The 19,322-nt window shown below is 35.5% G+C and overlaps 1 protein-coding gene across 9 annotated transcripts in view; it reads left to right on the top strand.

Moving 5' to 3' along the window:
* The first annotated feature begins 494 nt into the window (after positions 1-494).
* Positions 495-19,322, top strand: part of gria1b (glutamate receptor, ionotropic, AMPA 1b) — a 120,209-nt gene continuing 101,381 nt past the window's right edge. For 6 of the 9 annotated variants that reach the window (XR_007937297.1, XR_007937294.1, XR_007937295.1 and 3 more), the window contains exons 1-2: positions 496-986; positions 6,899-7,033. Coding sequence is in view for 5 of the 9 variants with exons in the window: in XM_051937967.1 (XP_051793927.1) it covers positions 857-986; positions 6,899-7,033 (265 nt within the window). In the remaining 4 variants the exon portion in view is untranslated. Of the gene's footprint in view, positions 987-6,898; positions 7,034-19,322 lie in introns of all 9 variants that reach the window. The other 3 variants (XM_051937968.1, XM_051937964.1, XM_051937963.1) reach the window with 3 other exon arrangements.

Raw genomic sequence — 19,322 nt, 5'->3', positions numbered from 1 at the left:
TTTCTATTTTTACATCATTTTTACAGTGTAGCAGTGTTTTATTATTGTTATTATTTTTGCAAGATTTTTACTCTAATCTAATTTTTTACAGTGTATAGGGATTTTTTTGATTTACACAATTTGTTTAATCCTATCTTTAACAGTGTGTGGGGTTATCTGTATTTTTACAGGATTGTTAAAATCTTATTATTTTACAGTGTATGGAGATTTTTTTTTAATTTTTTATGATTTTCTAAGACTTTATTGTAGTCTTATTTTCACAGTGTAGTAGGATTTTATTATTTACAGAATTTGTGAATCTTATTTTTTACAGTGTATGGGATTATTTTTTTACAGGATTTTTACATTCTTAATTTTTTACAGTGTAAGGGGATTTTGTTTAATTTTAAATTATTTTTGCAAGATTTCATTTCATTTCTAGCTCATTTTTTTTTACAGTGTGGCAAGATTCTTATTTATTTTTTTTTTATTTTTTTCCCCCCCCAAATTTGGCTGAACTGCTCATTTTACCTCAGATCTGCATCCAGTGCGGACAAACTGAAGAATTCAGCTGAAGATGAATATAATCGCTGGTGATAATAATCTGTAATAATCATAGTCTAGGAGCAGGTTGATGTAAACTCCAGACAGACAGTTTGCAGTCAGACAGACGGACGGAGGGACGGAGGGAGGACCCAGACCTCCACCAGAGCCTCCAGCTGCCTCCTCTCAGTCCGACCGGAGCAGCGGAGCTGGGCGGATGTGTGACCGGAGGAGCCGCTCCGAGCCGCCGGTGGATGTGAGAGCGTGAGTCCGGGCTGCGGTGGACCTGAGCCGGCCCGGTGTGGATGGGATTCCCGCTGCCGGAGGAGGAACCATGCGGCTGCAGAGCTTCGTGCCGGACCCGTCGGTCCGGTCCGTCCGGTCCGTTCGCCTCCCGCCACCGCTGCTGCTGCTGCTGTTCGGGCTCTGCAGCGGAACAAGTTTCCCAACAAACATCAACATTGGTGAGTGTTTGGATCTCTGCTTCTACAGGATAAATAATAATAATAATAATAATAGCAATGATAATTAATAAATCACACTAATAACTGTTTTATCAATAATAATAATAATAATAATAATAAACAGCCAGCAGCTCTCTGTGACTCTGTTTTAATATTTCTATTTTTTGCTGCATTTTAATATCAGAAAGCAGTTTGTTGTTGTTCAGGGAGCTGGAATATTATTGATTATTACTGATCATTATTGATCATTAGAATATACACCTTAGACAGAGTCAGATAAGATTATTATTGATTATTGCTGTAGTTATTGATTATTAGACTCAACATGATTAGAGACAGAAATGAAAGAATCACAAGTTCAGACAGAGTCACATGACTATTATTAATTATTATTGGTTATTCGTGATCGTTGTGATTTTTACACCATAATCTAATCAGTGATTATTGGTACTGATTATTAATCGCATGCATGCTAATGATTATTGATTGTTATTGATTATTATGATAAAGAAAAGGATTCCTGAAATCAATGACTCAAAACCTCAAACAGATGATCAATAATAGTTGTAACTGATTATGAATGTGAGGAATCAGCACCATGGACAGAGCTATAGGTGAATATTATTGATTATTGTTGATCTTTGGGATGATTGAAATATTAATTTAGAAAGAATCACAGATTAGAATTAATACGAGTCACAGAATATGATGACTTATTGATCAGAATAATTAATACTTATTCTTAGAATGTTGATATTATATGAACATGAGTGACATTTATCATTAAAATCTTCATAGATTTGTGTTTTGTACGGTGTTTAATGAGTTTATTGGTAAATAATCATTGAGCTGTAATACATGTTGTTATATGTATGAATGTAGATTGTCACTGATGCATCCTCTGGTTGTTTTTAAATGATTTCTGTTCTGTTAAGGATCATTTTATTCAGTTTAATCTGAGAAACGTTAACAACAGGCTCAGCTGACCGACTTCAATTAGAATTCATTTTTGTCCAAATGATTCCAAACTGTGATGATTGAGAAGCTGAGACCAGAAAATGTTTGTTTGGAGAATGTCACAACCTCTAAGACACAAAAGGAGGACAGTAAGATGAAAAATGAGGAAAAATGAGGCCCAAAATGAGAAAAAATTAGAAAAATGAGACAAAACATGACACAAAAATGAGAAAAAACAATATGAAAATGACAAAAATTAGACAAAATGAGACAAAAACAAGACACAAAATGAGAAAACGGAGTCAAAAATGAGTCAAAAATTTGATTAAAATGAGAAAAAATAGACAAAAATCAAAAATAAGACACAAAATGAGAAAAATGTTTTTTTGTGTGTGTTGTGTTGGTTGTCTCACTTTTTGTCATTTTTTTTTTGCTTTTGTCTTTTTGTGTCTCATTTTTGTTGCTTTTTGTCTCGTTTGTCCATTTTTTGGCGTTGTACAACTGTTTTGTCTAATTTTCAGTCTCTTTTTGTCTGACTGGTCACTTTTGTTTTGTTTTTGTAATTTCATTTCTCATTTTTGTAATATTTTGTCTTGTTTTTGATCTTTCTTTTGTCTGACGTTTGTCGTTTGTCCCACGTTTTTGTCATTTTGTGTTATGCGTTATTTGTTGCTTTTTTGTCTCTTTTGTGTTTTTTGTCCATTTTTTGGTGTTTTGTAACTTTTTTGTGTAATTTTTAGTCTTTTTGTTGTCTAACTTGTCATTTGTTTCTCACTTTTGTCATTTTCTTTGTCATTTTGTGTATCGTTTTTTCATTTTGTGTCGTTTTTGTCATTTTTATCTCGTTTTTGTTGTTTGTCCATCATTTTGTGTATCATTTTTGCAATATTGTCTCGTTTGTGTAATTTTTTTGTCATTTTGTGTCTTGTTTTTGTCATTTTCTTTGTATTTTTTCGTCATTTTTGCCTCGTTTTTGTCATTTTGTGTCTAGTTTTTGTCATTTTCTTTCTCATTTGTGTCATTTTTTGTCTTATTTTTGTCATTTGTCAATTTTCTGTAACATATTTGTCATTTTGCGTCTTGTTTTTGAAATATTTTTTCTTGTCTGTGTAACTCTTTAGTCATTTTATAACTTTTTAATTAAATTTTTGTCTGTTTTTTGTTTTGCGTCATGTCGTTTGTAGACTCTCTGGAAGTTGTAATGTGGAAATGATAAACTGTGGTTACTCTGCTGTGGTTTTACTGGTTTTACTGGAGATCAGGTCCTGGACTAAGATCTTCCTGGTCTCCTGGTTTAGACGAACCTCCTGTGAGTCAGAATGAAGTTTTAATGGGATCTGGTTCCTAATAAAGTGGCTGCTGCAGCGTTAAAAAGCACCAACACTGGTTGTTTCTGTTGCACTAGAGGAACCTTCTGTCACAGCAGATGGACTTCTTCCAGCCGCTGATGAATAAATCATCTACTATTCCAATAATGTCGGCACTTTTAGACACGCGAGGTCAAACATGGATGTAACTGGGATTCTTTACCACCACAGTTTGAACTAATCTGACCTGTTTTCACTTTATTTCCCATCATAAAGCTTCACGTCGCTCCTCCTGCTGCTTTATCTGACAGATTCCCATCAACCCCCCAAACTCCTGCCTGTTTTTAAAATGCACAAATCAAAAAGAGATAAACATCATCGGTGGCTCCTAAAACCAGTCGTACCACCACAGAAACACAAAAGCAAGAGAAATTAGACAAAAATCACATAAAACAAGAGAAACGAGACACAAAACGAACAAAAACAAGCCATGAAATAACTAAAACGAGACACAAAACGAACAAAAACAAGCCATGAAATAACTAAAACGAGACACAAAATGACAGAAATGACACAATATGGCAAAAACGAGACACAAAATGACAAACGAGACACAAAATGACAAACGAGACACAAAATGACAAACGAGACACAAAAAGACAAAAAGGAGACACAAAAAGACAAAAAGGAGACAGAAAATGAAAAAAACGAGACACAAAAAGACAAAAAGGAGACAGAAAATGAAAAAAACGAGACACAAAAAGACAAAAAGGAGACAGAAAATGAAAAAAACGAGACACAAAAAGACAAAAAGGAGACACAAAATGACAAAAAGGAGACATAAAATCAAAAAAACGAGACACAAAAAGACAAAAAGGAGACAGAAAATGAAAAAAAGATGAAAAATACAAAACACCAAAAATAGGAAACAAAAAAGACAAAAGCACAAACCGACAAAACCGAGAAACGAAACGACAAACGCATAAGACAAACGACAAGTCAGACAACAAACAAGAACAAGAGAACACGTTACAAAAATGACAAAAAAAATTAGACAAACAACACAAAACAAAAAAACAAATATTTGACAACAAAACTTACAAAGCAACTAAAAAATCAACAAACAACATAAACGAGACAAAAATGATTAAAAATAGACCAACAACACAAAACACAATGATACAAAGACAAAACCCCACAAAACGACAATACTGATACACAAAACACAAAATGACAAAATAATCAGCAAATGACAAAAATATGAGACAAACGACATGAAAAAAAACGAGACAAAAAGTACAAAACCATAAAACAACGGACACATGACAACCCCCCCCAAAAAAAAATATGGGAAAAAAAATGACAGAAGAACAAAGAACAATCTAGTATTTTACTTTATCATCAAAACAACTTGTCCTCGTCTAGAAATTACTTTAAATTTATAATTTCACTAATTTACAATCCTCAGAACTTCAAGGTTTTATTCTAAATTCTCTGTAGCTTTAAATGAACTACTGCTGGCTCCGCCCCCTTCAGGAAGAAGACTCTCCGTCTGACACATGAATGAGACGTTCTGAGGATCATTTTACAGTTAATCTGCATGAATGTTTTTAACTGCTGCATTTGCTGCTGGATGACATTATAAAATCAGTATTTAAATGAAGCTAACGCTGATTAGCATGTTAGCATGTTCATCCTCCTTCTGCTGTCTGACAACATAAACATCTGGAAATGAGAGCACCTCTTTAAACTGCATATAAAATTGAATAAAATCACAGAAAATAAAATATTAATGAAGACTGAATGTCTTCGTCTGACCAAATGATTAAAGGATTAAAACTAATAATGTTCTAATTAATTATTATTGCAACTGCTGTCACAGTAAAGTCATTTAAGCGAAGTATTTCCAGTTTTTTTTTCTTTTTTAAAGCTATTTTTTGGCCTTTTGCTGAGATAGGCAAAGTAGGAGGCAGACAGGAAACAGGGAAGAAGAGTCGGGGAGAGACAAGCAGCAAAAGGACTGGGAGCAGGAATCGAACCCACGCCACTGCAACGTGGACTAGCTCCTTGCTTTACTCATTGAGCTATGCAGGCACCAGTAGCTTTGGTTTTTTTGTGAACAAAACATTTTAGATCCTCAGTGTTGGTTCTGTAAGGGCGTGGCAAACACTTTTGAAATGGATTAACGACTTCATGAGGAATAAAAAAACTTGGCTGCACAGAAATGAGTTTAAGGTACAGAGTCTGTAAGCATATGGTGGTGAGTTATCGCTAATAATAGGCGAGTGTGTGGCGAATTTTTTTATGGTTTTAAAGTGACGATGTGGCTGCTAGCACGACGGCTACTTAGCTTAGCCGCTAGCCGCTAGCTTCGCAGCGAAGCTAAGTCCCGAAGCTAACGGCTAGCTGCACAAAAAACACAGCAGGATAAACCAGGGTAATTTTGGAGTTTTGTGGTACATTTTGTAGTGTTGTTTGCATATTTTTTTAGTTTTGAGTGTATATTTTTTAGTTTTCTGGTATATTTTGTAGTTTGAGTGTATTTTGTAGTTTTGTGGGTATATTTTTAAATTTTGAGTGTATTTTTTGTAATTTTGTGGGTGTATTTTTTAGTTTTGAGTGTATATTTTTTAGTTTTCTGGTATGTTTTGTAGTTTTGTGGGCATATTTTGTAGTTTTAATGGGTATAGAGACAGATTAGCAGCTTTTCTTTGGTTCTGTAATGTTTTTGTGGTCATTTTTGAACCAGAAAATAAATTTTCTGATCAACTGATAATAAAGAGCAGACTTGTAGAATATTTATTAACAGCAATGAATGTTAAAGCTTACTACATTCAGTGAACAGGAGAGAATATTTGGGTTTTGTTTGTTAAAGGACTTTAAATGTGTGTCTGTCAGCTGGTTCTGGAGGTCTGAGAGGAGCTAAAACTGGAGTGAGTTTGTTTCCTCGACCTCTTCAGACCAAACGGCGGTGATTCTGAAGAGTCTCGGCAGTTTTTCCTAAATGAACGCTTGAGTTTGTGCAGAGACAGAAGAGGGTTGATCAGCTGAAGTGTTCAGATCATTTATCTCTCAAAGCGTTTCGCTGAAAATAGCTCCATAGAAGAGGCTTTCAGCCGCAATCACAGCAAGAGAAGAGATTCTGATTTTATTCACAGCCCTGTGGAGACCACCGCACAAAATCATCACAATATGATACAAAACTGACACACAAAGACGTAAAATCACCAAAATAGGATGCAAGGTGACCATAAAAAGACATAAAACAATTAAAATATGGTGCAGAATTACCACAACGTGACTCAGAACATCACAAAAAGATGTAAAATGAGCAAAATCTGATTCAAGGTGACCATAAAAAGACATAAAACAATTAAAATATGGTGCAAAGTGAACAAAAAGACAAAATAACAGCATAAAAAGACATAAACATTCCTTCTTGGTTCTCTGGAGGTTCTTCTCAGTGTTTGGTTCCTTCTTGGTTCTCTGGAGGTTCTTCTCAGTGTTTGGTTCCTTCTTGGTTCTCTGGAGGTTCTTCTCAGTGTTTGGTTCCTTCTTGGTTCTCTGGAGGTTCTTCTCAGTGTTTGGTTCCTTCTTGGTTCTCTGGAGGTTCTTCTTGGTTCCTCTAACTCTGTGCTTTTCCAACAGGAGGTCTTTTCCCCACCGGTTCTCATGAGTACGAGGTGTTCCGGTTTGCTCTGGCCCAGAACCAGGACGTTCCTAAACTGGTTCCCCAGGTGGACATGGTGGACACCAGCAGCAGCTTTGCCATGACCTACGCCTGTAAGTCCTGCAGCCAATCACAGCACAGCCGCTCTGATGTCACTGACTGCTTTCGGTTGGTTTATCTCATGCTGTGTCTCCATTCTTTCATTTTACGTCAGTTTTGTTTTGTTTGTCTTTGGGACAGTTTTTTCTCACTGTTGTTGTTTTGCGTCTTGTTTTTGTCATTTTGTGTCTCTTTTTGTCATTTTGTGTCTTGTTTTGTTCGTTTTTTGTCTCGTTTTTGTCATTTTGCGTCTCTTTTTTGTCATTTTGTGTCTTTTTTTGTTCGTTTTTTGTCTTGTTTTTGTCATTTTGTCTCATGTTTGTCGTTTTCTCTCTTTTTGTCATTTTGTGACTCATTTTTGTCATTTTGGAACTTGTTTTTGTCATTTTGTGTCTCGTTTTTGTCATTTTGTGTCTCTTTTTTTGTCATTTTGCTTCTTGTTTTTCTTTTTTCTCAGTTTTTTGTTGATTTGTGCCCATTTTTGTAATTTTTGTCTCCATTCTGTCATTTTCCGTCAGCTTTTTTGCTGTCTTATTCTCCCTGTGGTCATGTTGTTTGTCTTTTTGTCAGTTTTCTTCTCTTTTTTGACATTCTGTGTCTGATTTGTCTTGTGTTGTGTGATTTTTTACATCTTGTTGGTCTTGTTTTTTGTCGTTTTATTGGATGAACTCAGCCAAATAGCCTCCTTTTTACCCTGGTTCAGCTTGCTTCAGTTTGTCTTTCTGCTGGTGTTGGTTCAGTTTTTAACTCTACGTGGTTTTGTCCTTCACATGAGACTCGGTGTTTGGACGTGAGAATGAGTCCGGTGCAGGTTTGAAGAAGGGCAGAATGTCCTGACTTAAGGTCCTTTAGTTTACTGACTGTGTTGCGTTCCTCTGTCCTGAAGCTGTTTGCAGTAACTTCTACCATCCAGCTGGATGTCGGTGCAGACCAGAGGTTTTTCCTTTAATCTGTCCCCTTCATGCTGCTGCTGTACTTCATCATGTTTAACGGAGCTTCAGGTTCAGTCTGTTTATTTATTCATGTTTAGTGGAACCGGAGTGAGAACAAACTGAACCAAGCAGCTTCTCTACAACACCACTCACATTTTATCACGTCTGCCTCCAGGATCAACACATGTTTGGAGAAACATCTACAGGATAAGGAGGCGACATCACTTCAGTTTAACATCTGAGGAAACATGATGTAAAACAGCCAGTGTGACACAAATCACCACAGAAGCATAGAAAATGTCCAAATATGACCAAAAACAACCAGAAAAAGATGTAAAACAACCACAATGTAACACAAAATTAGCAAAATGCGACACAAGGCAACCATAAAATGACGAAAACGTGATGTAGCAGGACTATAATATAAAACAATTAAAACACCGTGCAAAATTACCAATTTTACCAAAATTACCACAAAGATGTAAAATGTCCAAATATGACCAAAATAACCATAAAAAGATGTCAAACAACCAAAATGTAACACAAAATTATCAAAATGGGACACAAGGCAACCATAAAAAGACATAAAATGACCAAAATGCGATGTTGCAGGACTATAATATCACATAAAACAATTAAAATACTGTGCAAAATTACCAAGATGTGAGACAAAACGACCAAAAGTGAAACAAAATAACCATAAAAAGATGTCAAATAACCAAAATCTAACACAAAATTATCAAAATGTGACGCAAAACAACCACAAAAACACATAAAATGATCAAAAGTGACACAAAACCACCAGAACAGATGTAAAATGACGAAAATGTGATGGAATGTGGCTGTAAAAAGACCTAAAACAGTTAAACTGTGATGGAAAATGCAGGGTTTTCGCCAGCGCATTTCAGCGTAACGGGCCGTTACGCTGTCAGTCTAAAAGATTACGCTGCGATTAGGGCCGCTACGCTGCCTTTCAAGTTGTGGTATTGTGTTTTGAGCGCATTTGCTTGCGTAATATTTCCATATTTATGTGAGAAAACTTCTTTTTTGGGGCAGTTGGCGCTGTGAAAGAGAGTTATTTTGACAGATAACGCCATGTGCGTTTGTTTTTATCGACTGGGTGCCTGTCTAGGTTCATTTATGTCTCCCCACCTCAGCCGTACTTTCCTGTCGATTGACTCGTTCCCGTCTAAAATTAAGAGTCGCTTCCAATCTGGGGGTTACAATTAGCATGTCTCGGTTGTTTCCGTGATGCCATGTATGTTGAATAGTGACCTAAATCACGAGCATTTGGAGCATCTGCGTGACGCTCATTGGCTGACATCTGGGCCGGCCTCTCGCCAGATTTAATGAAGGCTATTGCGCATGCGCATAGTGTCGGGCCGTCCCTGCCATTACGCTGTAAAAAAAAATCCTGGTGAGAACCCTAAAAATGACTAAGTCTCCTGGAATCCTTTTACCAGTCATAATATAAAGAAAAGTACTGGAGCTGCTCTTCACTGTTGCAGAGTTTTGATGAAAATGAGTCTAAAGCCATCCTCAGAAAGCTGCTGATTTACCAGACGGCGGATGTTTTGCTCTGTCGCAGAATTTTGTGGTTGAGACGAATGACACAAAACAAAACCGGCATCTGACAAAAACTTTACAAATGGACAAACGACACAAAAAGACGAAAAATGAGACAAAGCGACAGAAAAGCTACACAAACCAACGAGTAAAACAAAAAATGAGATGACAGAAGACACAAGCAAGACAAAACGGAAACACAAAACGACAAAAAGATGAGACAAACAACAAAATCAGACAAAAACAATAAAGAAAGAGCCAAAATATTACAAAAATGAGACACAAAACGACAAAAATAGACAAAAAGCTACAGAATAACAAAAACGCTACACAAACCAACGAGTAAATAAAAATAAAATGACAAAACATAACAAAAAACACAAGCAAGAGAAAAAAGAAACAACAAAAACAAAATGGCAAAAACAGAAACAAAACAAAAAAAAGCAAAAAAAATGACAAAAGCAACACAAACACGACAAAATATTACAAAGCAAGGCACAAAACACCAAAAGGAGACACAAAATGACAAAGACGAGACGGAACATGACAAGACGAGACGGAACATGGCAAAGACGAGACGGAACATGACAAAGAAGAGACGGAACATGACAAAGAAGAGACGGAACATGACAAAGACGAGACGGAAACATGGCAAAGACGAGACGGAACATGACAAAGACGAGACGGAACATGACAAAGACGAGAGGAACATGAACAAAGACGAGACGGAACATGACAAAGACGAGACGGAACATGACAAAGAAGAGACGGAACATGACAAAGACGAGACGGAACATGACAAAGAAGAGACGGAACATGACAAAGACGAGACGGAACATGGCAAAGACGAGACGGAACATGACAAAGACGAGACGGAAACATGACAAGACGAGACGGAACATGGCAAAGACGAGACGGAACATGGCAAAGACGAGACGGAACATGACAAAGACGAGACGGAACATGGCAAAGACGAGACGGAACATGGCAAAGACGAGACGGAACATGGCAAAGACGAGACGGAACATGACAAAGACGAGACGGAACATGACAAAGACGAGACGGAACATGACAAAGACGAGACGAAACATGACAAAGACGAGACGGAACATGGCAAAGACGAGACGGAACATGGCAAAGACGAGACGGAACATGGCAAGACGAGACGGAACATGACAAAGACGAGACGGAACATGACAAGACGAGACGGAACATGACAAAGACGAGACAGAACATGTCTCCCCAGCGTACCGTGTCAGGCTGAAAATAGAGTTCTGTCACGCCGTAGGGCGGAAATGTAAACATCTAGAGGTGATTTCCTGTTTGTTGATGTGAACTGAAGGTTACAGGATCTTAATGCTAGTTTGTTTCATTCAACTTTTACTGAAATAATCCTTTTGGTGTCGACTGTAAACCCCAGGAGGATGATTTAGTGACAGAGAAGAGGAGGAAGGAAATTTACCGGTAAAGGTCAATTGAACGGACAAACAGCGATAACGATGGGAATAAGGAGCACAGAAGAAGCCGGACTGTGAACGCAGAGAACAAACTCTGCTTCTGCAGAATCAGCAGCTCTCTCTTCTTCTATCTCTAATTAATTCCTCCTGAAGCTTCAGCTTCTAGGAGATAACATCTGGACACGGAAACTTTCCTTTCAGGTGGTTTTAGTCTGCTCAGCAAAATGTTCTGTATTCTGGAAAAAAGCAGTCTGTGATGTTTGATCTAGAGTTTATCTTTAATGACTTTATGGACAAATAATGTTTAGAAAAATGACAGAAATAATCACAGTTCATCTGATTATTGTTAAATGTTGGTGCAGATTCATAGAATAAACATCTGTAAACATCTAGACATTCAGGAGTTTATAGCTGATTTTCGAACAGTACATTGTAAGAGATGCTTTGTCTTTTAAAAACTATTAAAGTGGGATGCAAACTCACCAAAATGTGACAAAAAAACATTAAAAGACTTAAAAGGACAAAATATAGACAACACAAACAAGACAAAAAAATACAAAAAAGAAACAAAACAACGAATAAAGCAAACACAAAATGATGAAATGAGACAAAAAACATAAGCGAGACAAGGAGGAAACATAAACGACAAAAACATTAAACAAAACGACAAAACAAGAACAAACGACAAAAACATTAAACAAAACGACCAAACATGAAACAAAATGACAAAACGAGAAACAAAATGACAAAACGAAAACAAGACAAAAACTAAGAAACAGAACGACAAAAACGAGAAACAAAACGACAAAACGAGAAACAAAACGACAAAAACGAGAAACAAACGACAAAAACTAGAAACAAAATGACAAAAATGAGAAACAAAACGACAAAAACATGAACAAAATGACAAAAACGAGAAACAAACGACAAAAACATTAAACAAAATGACAAAACCGAGAAACAACGACAAAAACGAGAAACAAAACGACAAAAACATGAAACAAAACGACAAAAACATGAAACAAAAACGACAAAACATGAAACAAAACGCAAAACTAGAAAACAAAACGTCAAAAACGAGAAACAAAATGACAAAAACGAGAAACAAAACGACAAAAACGAGAACACAAACGACAAAACGAGAAACAAAACGACAAAAACGAGAAACAAAATGACAAAACGAAAACAAGACAAAACTAGAAAGAACAACAAACGAGAAACAAAACGAAAAAACGAGAAACAAAACGGAAACAAACGACAAAAACGAGAACAAACGACAAAAACTAGAACAAAATGACAAGAAACTAGAAAGACAATGACAAAAACAGAGAAACAAAACGACAAAACATGAAACAAACGCAAAACTAGAAACAAAAACGTCAAAAACGAGAAAACAAAATGACAAAAACGAGAAACAAACGACAAAAACGAGAAACAAACGACAAAACGAGAAACAAAAATGACAAAAACGAAAAACAAGACAAAAACTAGAAACAGACAACAAAAACGAGAAACAAACGACAAAAACGAGAAACAAAACGACAAAAACGAGAATACGACAAAAACGAGAAACAAAACGATCAAAACGAGAAATGCAAAAACCGAGATAAACAAAACGACAAAACTAGAAAACGACAAAAGGGAAAACAACGGAAACAAAACGACAAAACAGAGGAAAAACGACAAAAACGAGTAACAAAACGACAAAAACGACAAAAACTAGAAACAAAACGACAAACAACTAGAAACAACGACAAAAACGAGAACAAACGACCAAAACGAGAACAAACGACAAAAAACTAGAAAACAAATGACAAAAAACTAGAAACAAATGACAAAAACGAGAAACAAACGACAAAAACATGAAACAAACGACAAAAACTAGAAACAAAACGTCAAAAACGAGAAAAAACGACAAAAACGAGAAAACAAACGACAAAAACGAGAACAAAACGACAAAACGAGAATACGGACAAAAGAGAAACAAAACGACAAAAAACGAGAATACGACAAAACGAGAAAACAAAACGACAAAACTAGAAAACGACAAAAAGGAGAAACAACGAGAAACAAAACGACAAAAACGAGAAAACGACAAAAACGAGTAACAAACGACAAAAACGACAAAACTAGAAACAAAACGACAACAACTAGAAACCAAACGACAAAACGAGAAACAAACACAAAAAACGAGAAACAAACGACAAAAACGAGAACAAACGACAAAAACGAGAAACAAAACGACAAAACGAGAAACAAACGACAAAAACGAGAAACAAAACGACAAAAACGAGAAACAACGACAAAAACGAGTAACAAAACGAAACGACAAAGCGAAACAAACGACAAACCGAGAAAAAAACGACAAACGAGACAAAGACAAAAACTAGAAACAAACGACAAAAACGAGAAACAAACGACAAAAACGAGAAAACGACAAAACGACAAAACGACAAAAACGACAAAAACTAGAAACAAAACGACAAAAACGAGAAACAAAACGACAAAAACATGAAACAAACGACAAAAACGAGAAACAAACGACAAAAACGAGAAACAAAACGACAAAACCGAGAACAAAACGACAAACCGAGAAACAAAATGACAAAAACATGAAACAAAACAAAACGACAAATACGAGAAACAAAACGACAAAAACGAGAAACAAACGACAAAAACAAGAGACAAAAATGAGACAAAAAATGACAAACACGAGAAAATATCACAAATGAGGCCCAAAACGACAAAAAACAAGAGAAACATTACAAACAAGAAAAAGACATAATAATGAGACAAAAGTTACAAAGCGATAAAAAAAGGAAACACAAATGAGAAAACATGAAACAAAATGTCAAAAACTAGAAACAAAACGTCAAAAACGAGAAACAAAACGACAAAAACGAGAAAAACGAGAAACAAAACGACAAAAACGACAAAAACGACAAAACTAGAAACAAAACGACAAAAACGAGAAACAAAACGACAAAAACTAGAAACAGAACGACAATAACGAGAAACAAAACGACAAAACGAGAATACGACAAAAACGAGAAACAAAACGACAGAAACGAGAAACAAAACGACAGAAACGAGAAACAAAACGACAAAAACGAGAAACAAACGACAAAAACGAGAAACAGAACGACATAAACGAGAAACAAAACGACAAAACTAGAAAACGACAAAAAGGAGAAACAAACGACAAAAACGAAAACAAAACGAAAAACGAGAAAACGACAAAACGAGAAACAAAACGACAAAAACGAGAAACAAACGACAAAAACGAGAAACAGAACGACATAAACGAGAAACAAACGACAAAACTAGAAAACGACAAAAAGGAGAAACAAACGACAAAAACGAGAAACAAAACGACAAAAACGAGAAAACGACAAAAACGAGAAACAAAACGACAAAAACGAGAAACAAAACGACAACAACTCGAAACAAAACGACAAAAACGAGAAACAAAACGACAAAACGAGAAACAAACGACAAAAACGAGAAACAAAACGACAAAAACGAGAAAACGACAAAAACGAGAAACAAAACGACAAAAACGAGAAACAAAACGACAACAACTCGAAACAAAACGACAAAAACGAGAAACAAAACGACAAAAACGAGAAAAAACGACAAAAACGAGAAACAAAACGACAAAAACGAGAAACAAAACGACAAAAACGAGAAACAAACGACAAAAACGAGAAACAAAACGAGAAAACGAGAAAACGAGAAACGACAAAACCGAGAAACAAAACGACAAAAACGAGAAACAACGACAAAACGAGAAACAAACGACAAAAACTAGAAACAAAACGACAAAAACTAGAAACAAAACGACAAAACGAGAAACAAAACGACAAAAACGAGAAACAAAACGACAAAACATGAAACAAAACGACAAAAACGAGAAACAAAACGACAGAAACGAGAAACAAAACGACAAAAACGAGAATACGACAAAAACGAGAAACAAACGACAAAAACGAGAAACAGAACGACATAAACGAGAAACAAAACGACAAAACCGAGAAACAAAACGACAAAACGAGAAACAAAACGACAAAACAAGAAAACGACAAACGAGAAACAAAACGACAAAAACGACAAAAACTAGAAACAAAACGACAAAAACAATAAACAAAACGACAAAAACGAGAAACAAAACGACATAAACGAGAAACAAAACGACATAAACGAGAAACAAAACGACCAAAACGAGAAACAAAACGACAAAAACGAGAAACAAACGACAAAAACGAGAAAGAAAACGACAAAAACGAGAAACAAAACGACAAAAACGAGAAACAAACGACAAAACGAGAAACAAACGACAAAACGAGAAACAAACGACAAAACGAGAAACAAAACGACAAAACGGAAAATGACAAAAACGAGAAACAAAACGACAAAAACGAGAAACAAACGACAAAAACGAGAAACAAAACGACAAAAACGAGAAACAAACGACAAAAACGAGTAACAAAATGAGAAAACGACAAAACCGAGAAACAAAACGACAAAAAGGAGAAACAAACGACAAAAACGAGAAACAAAACGACAAAAACGAGAAAACGACAAAAACGAGAAACAAAACGACAAAAACGAGAAACAAACGACAAAAACGAGAAACAGAACGACATAAACGAGAAACAAAACGACAAAACTAGAAACGACAAAAAGGAGAACAAACGACAAAAACGAGAAACAAAACGACAAAAACGAGAAACAAACGACAAAAACGAGAAACAAAACGACAAAAACGAGAAAACGACAAAACGAGAAACAAAACGACAAAAACGAGAAACAAAACGACAACAACTCGAAACAGAACGACAAAAACGAGAAACAAAACGACAAAAACGAGAAACAAAACGACAAAAACGAGAAACAAACGACAAAAACGAGAACAAAACGAGAAAACGAGAAAACGACAAAACGAGAAACAAAACGACAAAACGAGAAACAAAACGACAAAAACGAGAAACAAACGACAAAACGAGAAACAAAACGACAAAACGAGAAAAAAACGACAAAACTAGAAACAAAACGACAAAAACGAGAAACAAAACGACAAAAACGAGAAACAAACGACAAAAACGAGAAACAGAACGACATAAACGAGAAACAAAACGACATAAACGAGAAACAAAACGACAAAAACGAGAAACAAAACGACAAAAACTAGAAACAAAACGACAAAACGAGAAACAAAACGACAAAACGAGAAACAAAACGACAAAACGAGAAAATGACAAAAACGAGAAACAAAACGAAAAAAACGAGAAACAAACGACAAAAACGAGAACAGAACGACATAAACGAGAAACAAAACGACATAAACGAGAACAAAACGACAAAAACGAGAAAACGACAAAAACGAGAAAACGACAAAAACGAGAAACAAACGACAAAACGAGAAACAAAACGACAAAAACGAGAAACAACGACAAAAACGAGTAACAAAATGAGAAACGACAAAACCGAGAAACAAAACGACAAAAAGGAGAAACAAACGACAAAACGAGAAACAAAACGACAAAAACGAAAAACGACAAAAACGAGAAACAAAACGACAAAAACGAGAAACAAACGACAAAAACGAGAAACAGAACGACATAAACGAGAAACAAAACGACAAAACTAGAAAACGACAAAAAGGAGGAAACAAACGACAAAAACGAGAAACAAAACGACAAAAACGAGGAAAACGACAAAAACGAGAAAACAAAACGACAAAAACGAGAAACAAAACGACAACAACTCGAAACAAAACGACAAAACGAGAAACAAAACGACAAAAACGAGAAACAAACGACAAAAACGAGAAACAAAACGACAAAAACGAGAAAACGACAAAAACGAGAAACAAAACGACAAAAACGAGAAACAAAACGACAACAACTTGAAACAGAACGACAAAAACGAAAACAAAACGACAAAAACGAGAAACAAAACGACAAAAACGAGAAACAAACGACAAAAACGAGAAACAAACGAGAAACAAAACGAGAAACGAGAAACGACAAAACCGAGAAACAAAACGACAAAAACGAGAAACAAAACGACAAAAACGAGAAACAAAACGACAAAAACGAGAAACAAAACGACAAAAACGAGAAAAAAACGACAAAAACTAGAAACAAAACGACAAAACGAGAAACAAAACGACAAAACGAAAACAAACGACAAAACGAGAAACAGAACGACATAAACGAGAAACCAAAACGACATAAACGAGAAACAAAACGACAAAAACGAGAAACAAACGACAAAAACTAGAAACAAAACGACAAAAACGAGAAACAAAACGACAAAACGAGAAACAAACGACAAAACGACAAAATGACAAAACGAGAAACAAAACGACAAAAACGAGAAACAAACGACAAAAACGAGAATACGACAAAACGAGAAACAAACGACAAAACTAGAAAACGACAAAAACGAGTAACAAAACGACAAAAACGACAAAAACTAGAAACAAAACGACAACAACTAGAAACAAAACGACCAAAACGAAGAAACAAAACGACCAAAACGAGAAACAAAACGACAAAAACTAGAAACAAAATGACAAAAACGAGAAACAAACGACAAAAACATGAAACAAACGACAAAAACTAGAAACAAACGTCAAAAACGAGAAAACAAAACCACAAAAACGAGAAACAAAACGACAAAAACGAGAAACAGAAACGACAAAAACGAGAATACGACAAAAACGAGAAACAAAACGACAAAAACGAGAATACGACAAAACGAGAAACAAAACGACAAAACTAGAAAACGACAAAAGGAGAAACAAACGAGAAACAAAACGACAAAAACGAGAAAACGACAAAAACGAGTAACAAAACGACAAAAACTAGAAACAAAACGACAACAACTAGAAACAAACGACAAAAACGAGAAACAAAACGACAAAAACGAGAACAAACGACAAAAACGAGAAACAAAACGACAAAAACGAGAAACAAACGACAAAAACGAGAAACAAACGACAAAAACGAGAAAACAAAACGACAAAAACGAGAAAACGAACAAAAACGAGAAACAAAACGACAAAAACGAGAAACAAACGACAACAACTCGAAACAGAACACAAAAACGAGAAACAAAACGACAAAAACGAGAAACAAAACGACAAAAACGAGAAACAAACGACCAAAAAACGAGAAACAAAAACGAGAAAACGAGAAAACGACAAACCGAGAAACAAAACGACAAAAACGGAGAAACCAACGACAAAACGAGAAACAAAACGACAAAAACGGAAAACAAAACGACAAAAACGAGAAAAAAACGACAAAAACTAGAAACAAACGACAAAAACGAGAAACAAAACGACAAAAACGAGAAACAAACGACAAAACAGAGAAACAGAACGACATAAACGAGAAACAAAACGACATAAACGAGAAACAAAACGACAAAAACTAGAAACAAACGACAAAAACGAGAAACAAACGACAAAACGAGAAACAAAACGACAAAACGAGAAAATGACAAAAACGAGAAACAAAACGACAAAAACGAGAAACAAACGACAAAACGAGAAACAGAACGACATAAACGAGAAACAAAACGACATAAACGAGAAACAAAACGACAAAACGAGAAAACGACAAAAACGAGAAAACGACAAAAACGAGAAACAAACGACAAAACGAGAAACAAACGACAAAACGAGAAACAAACGACAAAAACGAGTAACAAATGAGAAAACGACAAAACCGAGAAACAAAACGACAAAAAGGAGAAACAAACGACAAAAACGAGAAACAAAACGACAAAAACGAGAAAACGACAAAAACGAGAAACAAACGACAAAACGAGAAACAAACGACAAAAACGAGAAACAGAACGACATAAACGAGAAACAAAACGACAAAACTAGAAAACGACAAAAGGAGAAACACACGACAAAACGAGAAACAAAACGACAAAAACGAGAAAACGACAAAAACGAGAAACAAAACGACAAAACGAGAAACAAAACGACAAAAACGAGAAACAAAACGACAACACTCGAAACAAAACGACAAAAAACGAGAAACAAAACGACAAAAACGAGAAACAAACGACAAAAACGAGAAACAAAAACGACAAAAACGAGAAACAAACGACAAAACGAGAAAATGACAAAAACGAGAAACAAAACGACAAAAACGAGAAACAAACGCAAAAACGAGAAACAGAACGACATAAACGAGAAACAAAACGACATAAACGAGAACAAAACGACAAAAACGAGAAAACGACAAAAACGAGAAAACGACAAAAACGAGAAACAAAACGACAAAAACGAGAAAACGACAAAAACGAGAAAACGACAAAAACGA

This window comes from Acanthochromis polyacanthus, chromosome 17 (genome assembly GCF_021347895.1).
Source record: "Acanthochromis polyacanthus isolate Apoly-LR-REF ecotype Palm Island chromosome 17, KAUST_Apoly_ChrSc, whole genome shotgun sequence".
In the NCBI taxonomy this organism is placed as follows: Eukaryota; Metazoa; Chordata; class Actinopteri; family Pomacentridae; genus Acanthochromis; species Acanthochromis polyacanthus.
Note: the sequence above shows the minus strand (reverse complement) of the source record. Positions and strands in the feature narration are given on the sequence as shown.